Consider the following 14032-nt stretch of genomic DNA (forward strand, 5'->3'; position numbering starts at 1 on the left):
GCTTTGTCTTTCCAGGAACAGCCAGGGAGGATGGAGACATATCAGTAAGGGCAGTGAGATATAGGGGTGAAATCAAAAAGACAATTAGGTCCCTTCAAAGAAAGAGGTGCAGGTATGGGACACCAAAGGAGTAACACCTTCAGGTTTGCTCAGCATCAGAGCCACTTTTAATTTCCCTTTACCTACCTGTCATTATTGCCTCCAGTTTTGTGCTCTAACGAGCCCCTGGGGAGGCTTTGTTGGTAATGGTCCTCAGTGGGACCCATTAACACTCCAAGAAACCTTGGAGTTTACATCTGAGTTTGTCATCTTGAGAGGTTTCTCCAACTTCCTCTCAGTGTCTGAGGTTCAGGGGCTCCACCCCAAACCCACCCGAGGGGTCATTAAAATGCCTTGGGCTGCTCCTCTGGTGCTGAGCTGGGCCGGGCTCTTGGGACAAAGGAAGCTGATGTGAAGCAGGCAGCAGGGCTGAGGGCGCTGCCTGCAGGCACCGAGGAGGAGACCATCAATGCAGAGAGAGCGTGAAGGCAGTCGTGATTGGGAGGAGAGCTGAGAGCTCACTGTGGGAGAAAGCTTCCCAGCCCTCTGCCCGGTAAGTGTGAGGCTGCAGGGCAATGCCGCTGCCGATCCTGAAGGGTTCTCATAAAGCTGTCGTAGCCCACAGCCTGTGGGATCTTTCTCTGGTGTAGAGGAGGAGAAGGGTGTGCTGCAGAGCAGGGCTTCCCTGCAGCACCGTCAGAGGGACAGGACACGGTGGCTGCCTTCTCCTGGGGATGGCTGCAGGGGCATGAAGGCGGGTGTGCAGCCAGGGGTGCCCAGGACTGTCCTTCAGAGCAGGGTCCCGGTGCTTCAGAGGAGCTCTGCCTCCTGTCAGTGCCAACTCTAACCCTGCCCAGTGAGCTTCTGCCCTCAAGGACGTGGGATCCAGGGCAGCAGCTGCCTCATCTGTGGCCGTAGCTGCAGCAGAAGGGACTCTCCTGAGCACCCTCTGTCCCTCCCTGGCCTTGTTTCCCTTGGCAGAAGCATCGGGGCATTTCTCCTTGCTTCTCCACCCGTCCCTGCTGCTGCTGCTGTTGCTCTTGTTTTCAGTCTCTCTGGGGTGGGGGCTTCATCAGCAGCTCAGCCACTGACCCTGCAGGTCCTGCCATGCAGATGTGTCCCTGGTACCCAAGGCCTCTTCTATCCTCTGGGTCTCTAGGCAATGCAGTCCATGGGGTGGGGATAACGTTAACTCTCCACAAAGGGCACCCCATCTTCTGGGCATCCAAAGCTGACAGCTCTTCCCTGGGGAGGGGAGTTTGGAGATCTGCACTTTGGAACTGGACTCCTCTGCTCTCCGTGGGATCATCCTCCAGACCAAAGCGGTGCTGGCAAAAAGCAGCTGAGAGCAGGACGGATGGAGAGACCAGCTCTCCTCCTTCTGCACTAAGGCTCTGTCCTATTGCCTCCCAGGACTCTCACAATAGCACTTGTAGGGTAGCAGAAATGCCAGGGATTTCTACCTTCAAACATGACTCCTCAAGTGGGCCAGGGGTAACAGGAGCAAAATAAACAAAACAACCCCCCCAGCTCTGTTCTGCAGCCAGGGGACCTGGGAGTGACAGTGGTCAAAAGCTCTTTTATATCATAGTGAGATTTAACCTGCGATCACTCCTGGTTCCCATCTCCTAGGACGTTACTGTGACAAATGCAACAGGTTCTGCTCAGAGGTGTTTGTCCTCGCTCTTCACTGCTGTTTCCTTCTTGGACAGACCTCCATGTGCAGAGGGAGATGATGTCCAATGGCAGCTCCGTCACCCACTTCCTCCTCCTGGCATTCGCAGACACACGGGAGCTGCAGCTCTTGCACTTCTGCCTCTTCCTGGGCATCTACCTGGCTGCCCTCCTGGGCAATGGCCTCATCATCACTGCCGTAGCCTGTGACCACCGCCTCCACACCCCCATGTACTTCTTCCTCCTCAACCTCGCCCTCCTCGACCTGGGCTGCATCTCCACCACTCTGCCCAAAGCCATGGTCAACTCCTTCTGGCACACCAGGGACATCCCCTACTCAGGATGTGTTACACAAGTCTTTGTGTTTGTCAGCTTCATCTCAGCAGAGTTTTATCTTCTGACAGTCATGGCCTATGACCGGTATGTTGCCATCTGCAAACCCCTGCACTATGGGTCCCTCCTGGGCAGCAGAGCTTGTGTCCACATGGCAGCAGCTGCCTGGGGCAGTGGCTTTCTCTATGCTCTGCTGCACACGGCCAATACATTTTCAATACCTCTCTGCCAAGGGAATGCCCTAGACCAGTTCTTCTGTGAAATCCCCCAGATCCTCAAGCTCTCCTGCACAGACTCGGACTACCTCAGGGAAGTTGGGCTTATTGTGTTTGGTGCCTGTTTATTCTTTGCATGTTTTGTTTTCATTGTGGTGTCCTATGTGCAGATCTTCAGGGCTGTGCTGAGGATGCCCTCACAGCAGGGACGACACAAAGCCTTTTCCACGTGCCTCCCTCACCTGGTCATTGTCTCACTGTTTATCAGTACTTCATTTTTTTCCTACTTGAAGACCCCCTCCATCACCTCACCCGTTCTAGACCTAGTGCTGTCATTTCTGTACTCGGTGGTGCCTCCAGCAGTGAACCCCCTCATCTACAGCATGAGAAACCAGGAGATCAAGGATACCCTGAGGAAACTGACTGGACATTTTTTCATCAGCCATAGACTGTGTACCTTCCTCTGCAAAGGATTCCCATATCTGTTGTGACAAGCATTCACTATTCCTCCCCTCCTCCTTAACTTTTCACCTCTCGTCTGTGACAAAAAATATATATGTAAATGAAGAGTCAGTCTCTCTGTGTGTTTAAATAAAATACATGAACCAGCTAACACTTCCTTTTCTGAGACCCATCAGCAGCAGGGCTGAATAAACAGGAGATGAGAAGACCTTTCTGGCTGCAGCAGCCTGGGGCAGGCTGTCCCAGTGCCACTCTGTCACTGGGGCGGCAGGAGCTGCCTGAGGGTCCCCAGGGCCAGGGCTCTTGTACTGGGCTGGGGAGAGGGGATGGCACAGAGGGGCTGCAGACCCCTCAGAACATCCTGGGGAGGAGGACACAGGGGCCCACTGACTGCCTTTTCCTTGTGCCCAAATGCCCCCCGTCTCTGGGGCTGACCCTCCTCTGCCCCCCAGCAGCTGCGGTGCCCTTCAGAGGGGCTGTGGCTGTGGAGTGAGTGCCCAGAGCGCTGCAGCACCCTGGGGCAGGCTCTGCTGTTGGGCCAGCGCAGACTGGGCTGGGATGGAGAGAGGGCAGGGGAGGTGGCAGAGCTTGGAGGGAGCTGGGCTGGGCTGGAAAGTGCCCAGGAGGGAAAATCCTCGGAGTACAGCTTGTACCGTGTTACCATGCAGGGGGAGGACTCACACCAGAGTGTTTGTGGTGCAGAGCCAGGGCTTGTGGAAAGGATTAAAGCCAGGCAGGTGCAGGAGAGAGGAGGCTGGTCTGTGCCCCTGGTGGCATGGACAGGCTTTCTTACCCACCAGTCTGTCTCACCGACCATTTCCAGCACTGGTTGCTCACCCCAGGTTTACGGGTGAGTGCGACTGCGAGGCCATCTTCATCCTCCTGCTGGGCTCAGTACCTGGATCAGGGGAACGTCCAGCCCTGCCCGGGCTCTCTCCTGGCCCAGACCTGGAGCAGGGCTGTCTGCACAGCCCCATGTGGGACATGGCTGGCACTCGGGAGGGGTCGGGTGCTGGGGGAGCTTCCAAAATATGATGCTCATGGGGAGCTGGGACAAAGACGACTGCCCAGGTGATGGTGCTGGGGGGCTTTTACCCACCCCTGAATGCACACTACTGTGTGGTGTGCCTTCACAGCAGGGCTGTGCGGCCGTGCATTGGGCTCCTGGGGTAGGGACAGGTCATTGAGAGGGACCATGAAGCAGCTGCCCAGAGGTGACAGCAAGGACAGGTTACACAGAAGGGATTTATAAATTGCCTTTGTTGTGGAGGTATGCTTTAGGGAACAGCAAAGCTCGCCTGGAGTTGGTGGCTGTAAGAAGAGTGAAGAGCAAGAAGAGGAGCTTTGGTCACTCACGAGAGACCAAGGCTGAACATGGAAAATGCAGGGCGGCTGCAGAATGGGGAGGGGGATTTCATAAGAGCAGACACAGGTGCGGCTGAGGGACTCAAAGGCTTCTTTGCCTGAGTCTTCACTGAAAAGCTCTCCAGTCCTTTGTGACCAGGGAAGGGGTTCAAGGAGGAGGAGAGCATGTGTCGGCAAGAACCTCAGGAAACGCAGGAAGGGCCAGTGCCAGTTTCTGCCCCTGCAGGGGACTCACCCACTATCACTGAGCTCCTCTTCTCTAGCCCAGGAGAAAGCATGGTGGGAAGATGCTGAAGAACCTTTCCACCTGATGGGTGCAGGAGGTGATGTACCGATAATCCCATTGCCCCTCACCACCCCACCCCCTGGCTGCTCCTGTTACCATCACTACAGGTGTAAGGTGATCAGCAGACTGATCTTGTCTGAGTGACAAGAGCTTCAGCCACAGACTTTATTGTTCAAGAGGGTTGTGGTGGGTGACCCTGGCCAGCAACTAAGCACACACCAGCCACTCGCTCACTCCAGCCCCAGCACAGAGGGACAGAGGAGAGAATCCTGAGAGCCAAAGCAAGACAAACTCGTGGGTTGAGATAAAGAGTTTAATAAATGAAGGAAGAAGAGGGAAAAAGAAAAGAAAAACCTAACACAGTGATGCAAAGGCAATCAGTCACCACCTCCCACAAGCAGCCCAATGCCCAGCCAATCTTTGAGCAACAGCAACCTTGCAAAGACTACCTCCCAACTTCAATACTGAGCATGACATTATAGGGCATGACTTCTCCCTTTGGTCTGCTTGGTCCCTAACGGCACACGGCAGTCCAAGGCAAACTGAGAAACAGGAAGGCGGCCTTGATGCTGTGCAAGGCCCGGTTGAGAAGCAGCTAAACCTTCAGTGAGTTATCAGCCATGTTTCAGTCACACATCCAAAACACAGCAGCATACAGGCCGATATGAAGAAAATGAACTCCATCCCAGCCAGACTGAGTAATGGTAGAGCCGGGAGAGTTGAGTCCTTCCCAAGGATCTTCTCTCTCAGAGGCAAATGACCTGGGGCTCTTCCTGGGGCAGTGTCACGTGGCGTGTGCGATGCAGGGTGTAGTACCACACCTCCCATCCGCCCTGTGGGGGTGCAAGGAAGCACCAATGCCCCAGTTCCATGAGATGAATGTGTCTCCTTTCAGGCTTTGGTGGCAGTGACAACTGGCACAGCTGAGGGGACAAAGACCTCACTTCTGCTGGGGCCTTCCTGCCCTGCCACTGCCCTTGCCTGTGTCCATCGCAGGCTGCCCTACACTGTCCTACACCTGCCCCCGTTTCCCTGCAGGCTGGGGACACACAACCTATTTCTCCACCGTGCTCCCACGGTGACATCTCTCTGCCTTTACTGGTATCTCTTCTTCCTCCCTGCTGTTGCCTTGAAACACCCAGCATTGCGCTGATCCAGGCTCCTCAGGGTGACCTGTTCTACCACAGCACTGCCCTTCAAGGGACGTTTCCTTCTCCTTGATGGTTTTCCTTTCTCAGGTGGTTTCCCAATGCCAAGGAAAGCTCTGTCATCTCTGAAACCACCTTGAAACCACCTGAAACTGCTACTTTCAGGCTACTCTTTTACTGTCATGAACTGACATCACCGGGCTAGAGAGGTCCATGTCCCTCGGCCTCTCCACACACGTCACGTGAAAGAAAAGAAACACCAGAGAAAGAAGCATTATGAGACCTGTTGCTCACCAACTCAAAGCGACTTATGGCAAGACCACGATTGGTGGCAACCTGGGCTGCAGTGTTCATGCCCTGGTGGAATTCATGACCTGGAAGGATATACGCCAGGTGAAAAGTATACCCAAGAATCTAAACCTTGGGAAGGAAACCTTCAGGATTTTTAGTAACTGCTAAACGGGACACATGTGAACCTCTGGAATTTCATCAAGGCCAAGTGCAAAGTTCTGCACCTGGGTCGGGGCAATCCCCAGTATCAAGACGGACTGGGGGATGAATGGATTGAGAGCAGCCCTGTGAAGAAGGACTTGGGGATACTGGTGGGTGAGCAAATGGACGTGAGCTGGCAACGTGTGCTTGAAAAGCCAATCATACCCTGGGTGTCATCAAAAGAAGTGTTGAAGAAGGGGATTATCCCTCTCTACAGTGATCCCATGCTACTTCACCTGGAAGACGACATCCAGTTCTTCCGCAGCACAAGAAAGACATGGACCTGTAGAAGAGGGTCAAGAGAAGGATCACCAAAAATCACCTATGAAGAAAGGCTGAGAGTTGGGGTTATTCAGCCTGGAAACAAAAAGCTCAGAGGAAATCTTCCTGTGGCCTTTCCATACCTAAAGAAGGCTTAAAAGGAAGGGAGAGAGACATTTTAACAGCATCAGTAATGCCAGGACAAGGGACAATAACTTTAAACTGAATGAGAGAAGATTTGTATTGGATATAAGGAAGAAATGTTTCACAGTGAGGGAAGTGAGGCACTGGAAAAGGTTGCTCCGAGAAGCTGTGGGTGCCCCATCACTGGAAGTGACAAAGGACAGGTTGGACGGAGCTTTGAGCATCCTGATCTTGTGGAAGACTTCCCTGAAAAGAAGGGGTTGGACTAGATGATCTTTCAAGGTCCCTTCAAACCAAAATCGTTCTGGGACACTATGAGAGCAGATGTGGCCACACCAGTCCTGAGTCAAGGGGGACAATAACTGCCCTTGTCTGGGTGGCCACGGTCCTTCTAACACCACCCCATATGCAGCTGGCCTTAATGGTGCTGAGCCTTTACCAGAGGCTCATATGGCATCCCTCAAAATGCCCAGGCCCCTCTCCTCAGACTCACTCCTCACCTGGTCCTCTCCCACTTTGCCCCTTCTCCTTGAAAAACTTGAAGAAGTTTCCGTTGGCCACGTCCCCAGGTGTCTCAAGGTCCCTGTGCACTGAAGCTCCAGCACGTCAGTATTTAAGGTTCATTATTTATGGTGCATCCTGAGTCCTGGTTCCTCTCCCAACTTGAGTAGCTGTAGGACAGCAGAGGTAAGAAAAGGGGTTCCTGGTGTAATCAAGTCATGTCAAAGGTGGAAAGTGTCACTGTCACCATCACAGAAACACCATGGGAAGGACAAAGAAAGGAAGCAGTGAAAGGACTTGGCTGTTTGTATTGGAGGGGATGAGGATGGTCCAAGAGAAGAACTCGAGAGGGGGAAGAGAGTGGAAAAGGGAATGAAAGGTGAAGCAATGGATAGGATGAGGGCTGTTAGGGGGTGCCTGTGGGGCAGCCCTGCATCTGAGCAACACTGCCCGCAGCCAGGACAAGGAAGAACATAGCAAGCACAAGCTAGAACATAGGAAGTTCCGTTCAAATACACGGAAAAACTTCTTTACAGTGAGGGTGACAGAGCACTGGAACAGGCTGCCCAGGGAGATTGTGGAGTCCCTTCTCTGGAGATTTTCAAGACCCACCTGGATGCAGTCCTGAGGGATGTGCTTTAGGCAATCCTGCTCTAGCAGGGGAGTTGGACTAGATGATCTCTAGAGGTCCCTTCCAACTCTGAAGATTCCGTGATTCCGTGATTCCGTGAAGCGGCTGTTGATCTGAATGTACTGGCATCTCATTCACTTCCATGGTCACAGGGAACCCAAGCGCTTCCCCCACCATCATCAAGGGGAGAGAGAGAGGGGAAGAAATCAGCATTACTCAGCATTTAGGCACCTCAGGAGGTCTCTGCTTGTAGCTGCTGCGCACAACAGGATGAGCTATGGGAGCAGACCAGGTTGCTAAGGAATTTATCCAGAAAGGAATTAAAAATATTAAAGGATGAAGGCAGTACTGCCCCTCTGGGCAACCTGCTGCAATGTTTGTCTGCCCTGATGGGGAAAAAGATTTGTTTTTCTTTTGCAAAAGCACAGCTCCTCCCAGCACCTCGACTGCCGGTGCTGGGCTGGATGTTCAAAGAAAGGGTCCCCACCACACATCATGCAACTGATGCCACATGGAGTAAGTGGATTGCACTGATCACGCAGCGAACTCGAATGGGAAACCCCAGTCGCCCAGGAATTCTGGAAGTGATCATGGACTGGCCAGAAGGCAAGGATTTCGGAATGTCACCAGGGGAGGAGGTGACGCGCGCGGAAGAGGCCCCACCATACAATAAACTGCCAGAAAATGAGAAGAAAGATGCCCTGTTCACTGATGGGTCCTGCCGTATTGTGGGAAAGCATCGAAAGTGGAAGGCTGCTGTGTGGAGTCCTACACGACAAGTTGCAGAGGCCAGTGAAGGACAAGGTGAGTCGAGCCAGTTGGCAGAGGTGAAAGCCATTCAGCTGGCTTTGGCCATTGCCGAGCGAGAAAAATGGCCGGTACTTTATCTCTACACTGACTCATGGATGGTGGCAAATGCTCTGTGGGGGTGGCTACAGCAGCGGAAGCAGGGCAACTGGCAGCGCAGAGGCAAACCCATCTGGGCTGCTCAACTATGGCAAGATATTGCTGCCCGGATAGAGAATCTGGTTGTGAAAGTACGCCACGTAGATGCCCACGTACCGAAGAATCGGGCCACGGAGGAACATCAGAACAAGCAGCAGGTGGATCAGGCTGCTAGGATTGAAGTGGCTCAGCTGGATCTGGACTGGCACCATAGGAGGGAACTATTCATAGCTCGGTGGGCCCATGACTCCTCAGGCCATCAAGGGAGAGATGCGACATATAGACGAGCTCGTGACCGAGGGGTGGACTTGACCATGGACACCATTGCACAGGTCATCCATGAATGTGAGACATGCGCTGCAATCAAGCAAGCCAAGCGTTTGGAGCCTCTTTGGTATGGAGGGCGATGGCTGAAATACAAATATGGGGAGGCCTGGCAGATTGATTACATCACACTGCCACAAACCTGTCAAGGCAAGCGCCATGTGCTCACAATGACGGAAGCAACCACCGGATGGCTGGAAGCATACCCTGTGCCCCATGCCACTGCCCGGAACACTATCCTGGGCCTTGAAAAACAAGTTCTGTGGTGACATGGCACCCCAGAGAGAACTGAGTCGGACAACGGGACTCATTTCCGAAACAGCCTCATAGACACCTGGGCCAAAGAGCATGGCATTGAGTGGGTGTATCACATCCCCTGTCACGCACCAGCCCCTGGGAAGATGGAACGATACAATGGGCTGTTAAAAACTACACTGAGAGCAATGGGTGGTGGGACTTTAAAACATTGGGATGCACATTTAGCAAAGGCTGCCTGGCTAGTTAACCCCAGGGGATCTAGCAATGGGGCTGGCCCTGCCCAATCAACACTTCCACGTACCGTAGAAGGGGATAAAGTCCCCGTAGTGCACATGGAGAATATGCCAGGGAAGACAGTCGGGGTCAGTCCTGCCTCAGGCAAAGGCAAACCCATCCGTGGGATTGCTTTTGCCCAAGGGCCTGAGTGTACTTGGTGTGTGATGCGGAAGGATGGGGAAGTCCGATGTGTACCTCATGGGGATCTGATTTTGGGGGAGAATAGCTAATGAATCAAATTGTGTGTTGTTAATTGCTAAGTAACACTGTCACTGTATGTCCTCATTGCTATAATTGCTCTCAGCTGTACTAGGAGTAAGGCACAGGGGTGATGGGATCAGAACTGACCTCAGCAGCTGGCGCCCAGCACCTTTCCTCAAGATCTACATCTTCAGCCCACGGACTGTGTGCATGAGCCACAGCGGGTGCACCAGTCACAAGCTCCGACAATACAGCATGCAAGAGGCCAGCACCACCCAGCATCTCACCTGCTCTGAGAGACTGTTCTAACAGATGGAGCCCAGAGCCATGGATGAAATGAACTCAACGGACACTTTGGAGGGATGGCCCATAGACTAAGGGCATTAGATCTGCATGAATATATACGTGTATATATACATGACAGGGGAAAGTGGTGGCAATTCATTGGAACCTGTAAGATGTGGGCATGGCATAGATGGTCTGGAATAAGGGGTGGATAATGTCCTGGTTGCGGCGGGGACAGGGTTAATTCTCCCCAGGACACAGGAATTCCATGCCATGTGAGCCATGCCCACCCTGAGCTGCCGGGGGAGGGGGCAGGACATCTCTGCTTGGAGAGGGCTGGGGTGTCCTGGGTCCAGTCGGGGAGCGGCAGTTCCGTAATCGTGTTTGTACATTCCTCTGTCCGTGTGATTGTTGTTGTTTTCTTGTTCCCTTTGCTGTTCTGTGAAACTGCATTTGTCTCAACCCAAGAGTCTTGCCTTTTTTCTTCCAATTCTTCCCGTATTGGGAAGGCCCAAGCGAACGGCACGAGGTTCTTTGTTGCCATCTGAGGCTAAAGCACAACAGTGGGCTGTTGGAGTGTCTCATGAACTTCTTGGAAAAAGGGACAAATTAGGAACAGCGGAGCATTCCTGGTGTGCAGAATGGCTAGGTCCCAAAGAGCAGCTGTCAGCACGGCACAGAGATGAAGAAACATTCTCGTGTTGGGAGGAGAGGGAGAAGTGGCTACGTGGCCCTGCTCGCCCCATCACCCCCATGGGGCTGGTCCCACCACATCGAGTCCCAGCATCAGGTTGTTCTTGTCTGCTTCCACCTTCGCCACGAGGGCGTCCACTCCGTGGTGGGATGGGTGACAATGGACAATGCAGCGTCCCCGTTGGTAGGTGGCTGCGGGGGGGCGGGGCGTCGCCTAGCAACAGGGGACGCTGCATTGTCCCTTGTCACCTGTCCCGCTGGTGCGACCACTCTGCTGCGAGGAGCCAGCAGAGGAGGAGGAGGAAGAAGAGGAGGAAGAGGAAGAGGAAGGCTTCAAGTGCCCATCCCTTCCAGCCATCCCGGGCCCCCCCTCAGGCAGAAAGGTTCCCATCCCCCTCAGGTGCCTCCATGGCTTTGGGCAGGGCAGCAGCCATGGCCCAGCTCGGCCTGTACCAGCTGCTGGACGAGGCCATCGGGACGCCCGAGCTCGGGGCAGTCAACTTCATGGCGTTGCGCAGCCTGCTGCTCGCCATGCTCGGGCACCTGGGCCTGCGGGACCTGCCTGCCCAGAAGCAGGGGGACAGCCTGACCCTGCTCTGGGAGGGGGACCAGCCTGCAGAGGCACCCCCTGTGCTGGAGAAGGAGGGCGACAGGGCCCAGGACAGGGGGCAGCAGCCCCAGGAACTGGGGCAGTGGCTGCCTGGCAAGGACTTGCTCCAGGAGAGCACGAGCAGCCCCCCGCTGGCCTCCGTGGCCACCGACGTGGGCTGGATGAAGGACAAGATCAAAGCCAACGAGAGCGGCATCTCCAAGGTAGAGGCTCTTGCCCATCCCCTGGCTGCTCCCCTGCACGACACCCCATCCTCCGGGGTCCAGCCGCCGTTGTGCTGCCCTTAGACCAAGGGCTGGTATAAGCCTGAGCTGAGGGTGGCACGTGGGGCTTCAGTGAAGGAAAGGGGTGAAGTCTTGGGGAGGAAAAGCTGGGGCTGAAATGCTGCTCCGCTTGCTCTGGGTCTTCCCCACGTTGCCGTCAGCCGGTCCTGGTGGGGCCGATACCCAGCGAGTCCCTGGTGCCCTTGGCTCCCTTGGATGGAGGCTCTGCACCCTGGAGGTCCGGCTCCATGACCCTCTCCAGCCCTCTCTTCCCCACTCCTCACCTTCAGCCAGTGCCGCATCCACTCCTGGGGCAGCTGAGAGGCTCCATCAGCACCTCATGGGCCCTCATCTCCCACCGCCTGCCCACGGGCTGAAGCCGACACTGGTGGGGACCAGAGATGGGCCTCACCCTGCATGGTGCTGAGCCACTGGTGACCACGCATCGCCAGAGCATCCCCTGTGGGGAGAACTAAGCTCGGGCTGAAGGAAAGAGCCACCGTCAGCAGTGCCGGGCCAGGTCCTGCCAGGGCTGGGACACCGCGGGAGATGGCGGCAGGGAGGGTTCCCCGCGCAGCTGGAGATGATGGTGGCCACTTGGTTAGCAGTGGCTGCTGCTGCCCTGGCCAGGCTGTGCTCGAGGGGGCTGCAGCGGCTCTTTGCCCTTTGGATGGGCTGCAGGGATCTCACTGGGAGCCTGGCAGGGGCAGCAGGGCTGGGGGCGTCCCTGCTGAGCTGGGCCGTGCAATGGGTCCCCCCGGGGCAGGGGTGGGGGTCTCTGGGGAGCTGCTGCCCCATCTCAGCTCTTGAAGATGTGATGGATGGGACGTGCTGCCCGCGCTGCCCTGCCAGCCTGGCACTGCCCCCCGGCTCTGGGCAGGCCACAGCGGCGGCAATGGTCCTGGTCCCCAGGGACCCTCTCCTGGGGCTCACCCCCACCACCCCTTTCTGCCAGGCCACAGCTCTCTCCGAGGAGCTCCTCCAGGAGATGTGCGCAATGAAGGAGGCGCAGTCCCACCTGGAAGAGGAGCTCCGGGCGATGCAGGAGGCACTCGGCTTGGTGAGCTGCTGCCAGTGCCCCGAGAGGGAGCTGGACCCTCGCCCCCTCCCTGCCCCTCTCCCCATCACCACCCCAGCCCCTGCCCCGCAGCCATCAGCCCTCCCTGTCCCCCAGCAGGAAGGGCACCAGGAGGGCAGAGTGGGAAGGATGTCCCAAGGAGGGCAGCAGGGCAGCTCAGCCACCCCCACCCAGAGCTCCCCACCCTCTGCCCGCCAGCACGGCCCCAGGGAGGGTAGAAACGGGCACCGCTGCCTGCAGCTCAGGCTGGGGCTAGAAGGAACTGTGGCCATCACCCAAAGGGACGCTCAGGCACTTTGGAACCAAAGAGCCATCAAAAAAGACACCTGGGGGCTGGGAAGGAGGGAGAGAAAGCTCTGCCCCGCACAACACAGCCACAGCCCCCGGGCACAGCCCTTCCCAGCGCCCCTCTCTCTTGTGCCCAAGGCAATGTGGGGATGCTCCTTTGAAATGTGCTCCCACAGCCAGACTGGTGTCCCTGTCCTCTCCCTGCTCCAGGGGAAACTCCAGGACGCCGGCAGCCAGCTGCCAGGCCCCCGTCACAAGAAGTGTCGTGGTGAAGTATGGCCACGGGGGGTCCTGGATCCTGCACTGAGACAGGAGGTAGCTGTGTCCCCAGCTCCCCTGGGGGGACCATCCTCCTGTGCTGGGGCATGGTCCATGGGTGGTGGGTGCTGGGCAGTGATGCTGGGGGGTCCTGTCCCCGAGGGGGCCGTCCCTGCCAGCTACGTGGCCGGGCTGAGCCCTTGATGCCTTCCTTCCCCAGAAAAGCCTGAAGGAAATGCGGAGCCTCAGCCCAGTCCCGGAGGAGGTGCGCAGCATGGTGGGCTGGGAGGTGCTGGGGGGTGGCTCGCCTGGTGGGCAGCGAAGCAGAAGGGGGAGGAGGAGGGGGCAGATCCCAGCATTTGGCGCTGTGAGATGGTTTCCAAGTCCCGCCGGGGGCTGCTGCTCCTGAAACACCAGCGCAGCCCCTTGGGCTGGGAAGCGGGTCTGGGCAGCAGGCCTGGAGCACCGAATGCCCTTGCTGGAGAGCAAAAGGCCTCGCTGCCGTGGCCCGGGGAGTCAGGGAGGGTTTGCCGCTCCCCAGGCTCGACTGCTCAGACGCTGCCGGCCCAGAGGCCAGCAAAGCACTAAGGGGGCTGGGGAGGTTGCGGGAGGCTGTGGCCGTGGGCCCCGGGGCTCTGTGCGGGGGGGGCAGCCTTTGCCTTGGGGCTCTCGTGGTGTCCTTGGGTTTGGCCCCGGGAGGCGGTGCCTTGGAGACAGGCAGTGGGGACATGGCGGGGGGGCCTGGGCTCTGTCCTTGCCGCTGCATGGCTGCCTGTAACCCTGCTCCCCTTGGCCTCCTCTTCCCAGGAGGGCAGTGGCAGCCTTTCTTCCCCCACCGAGTCCCCCCAGGCGGACGTGGACACCCAGCACGGGGCAAGCTCCGTGCCGGGGACGGAGGAACCAGGGCCACAGCCTGTGCCCAGCACAAGCAAGGGGGCTCCCGGGACACAGCCTGGCTCCGAGGAGACGGAAGCAGGGACACACAGAGCACCAGTGAGCCCT

The 14032-nt window shown here is 56.6% G+C and overlaps 1 protein-coding gene across 1 annotated transcript; it reads left to right on the plus strand.

Annotated features, from left to right (window-relative positions):
- The first annotated feature begins 1771 nt into the window (after positions 1-1771).
- LOC128903466 (olfactory receptor 14A16-like) lies at positions 1772-5981 on the plus strand. Its single transcript, XM_054187477.1, has 2 exons — positions 1772-2702; positions 5827-5981. Exons 1-2 carry the CDS (start codon positions 1772-1774, stop codon positions 5979-5981), a joined length of 1086 nt encoding a protein of 361 aa, XP_054043452.1.
- Positions 5982-14032: the final 8051 nt, after the last annotated feature.

This window comes from Rissa tridactyla, unplaced genomic scaffold (assembly GCF_028500815.1).
Source record: "Rissa tridactyla isolate bRisTri1 unplaced genomic scaffold, bRisTri1.patW.cur.20221130 scaffold_37, whole genome shotgun sequence".
NCBI lineage: Eukaryota > Metazoa > Chordata > Aves > Charadriiformes > Laridae > Rissa > Rissa tridactyla.

Excerpts from the sequence above, each read along its gene's own strand:
- LOC128903466 (XM_054187477.1), top strand. The coding sequence starts at position 1,772 with ATGATGTCCAATGGCAGCTCCGTCACCCACTTCCTCCTCCTGGCATTC. Across the intron at positions 2,703-5,826 it reads GACTGGACATTTTTTCATCA|CGACTTATGGCAAGACCACG; the intron begins GCCATAGACTGT and ends ACCAACTCAAAG.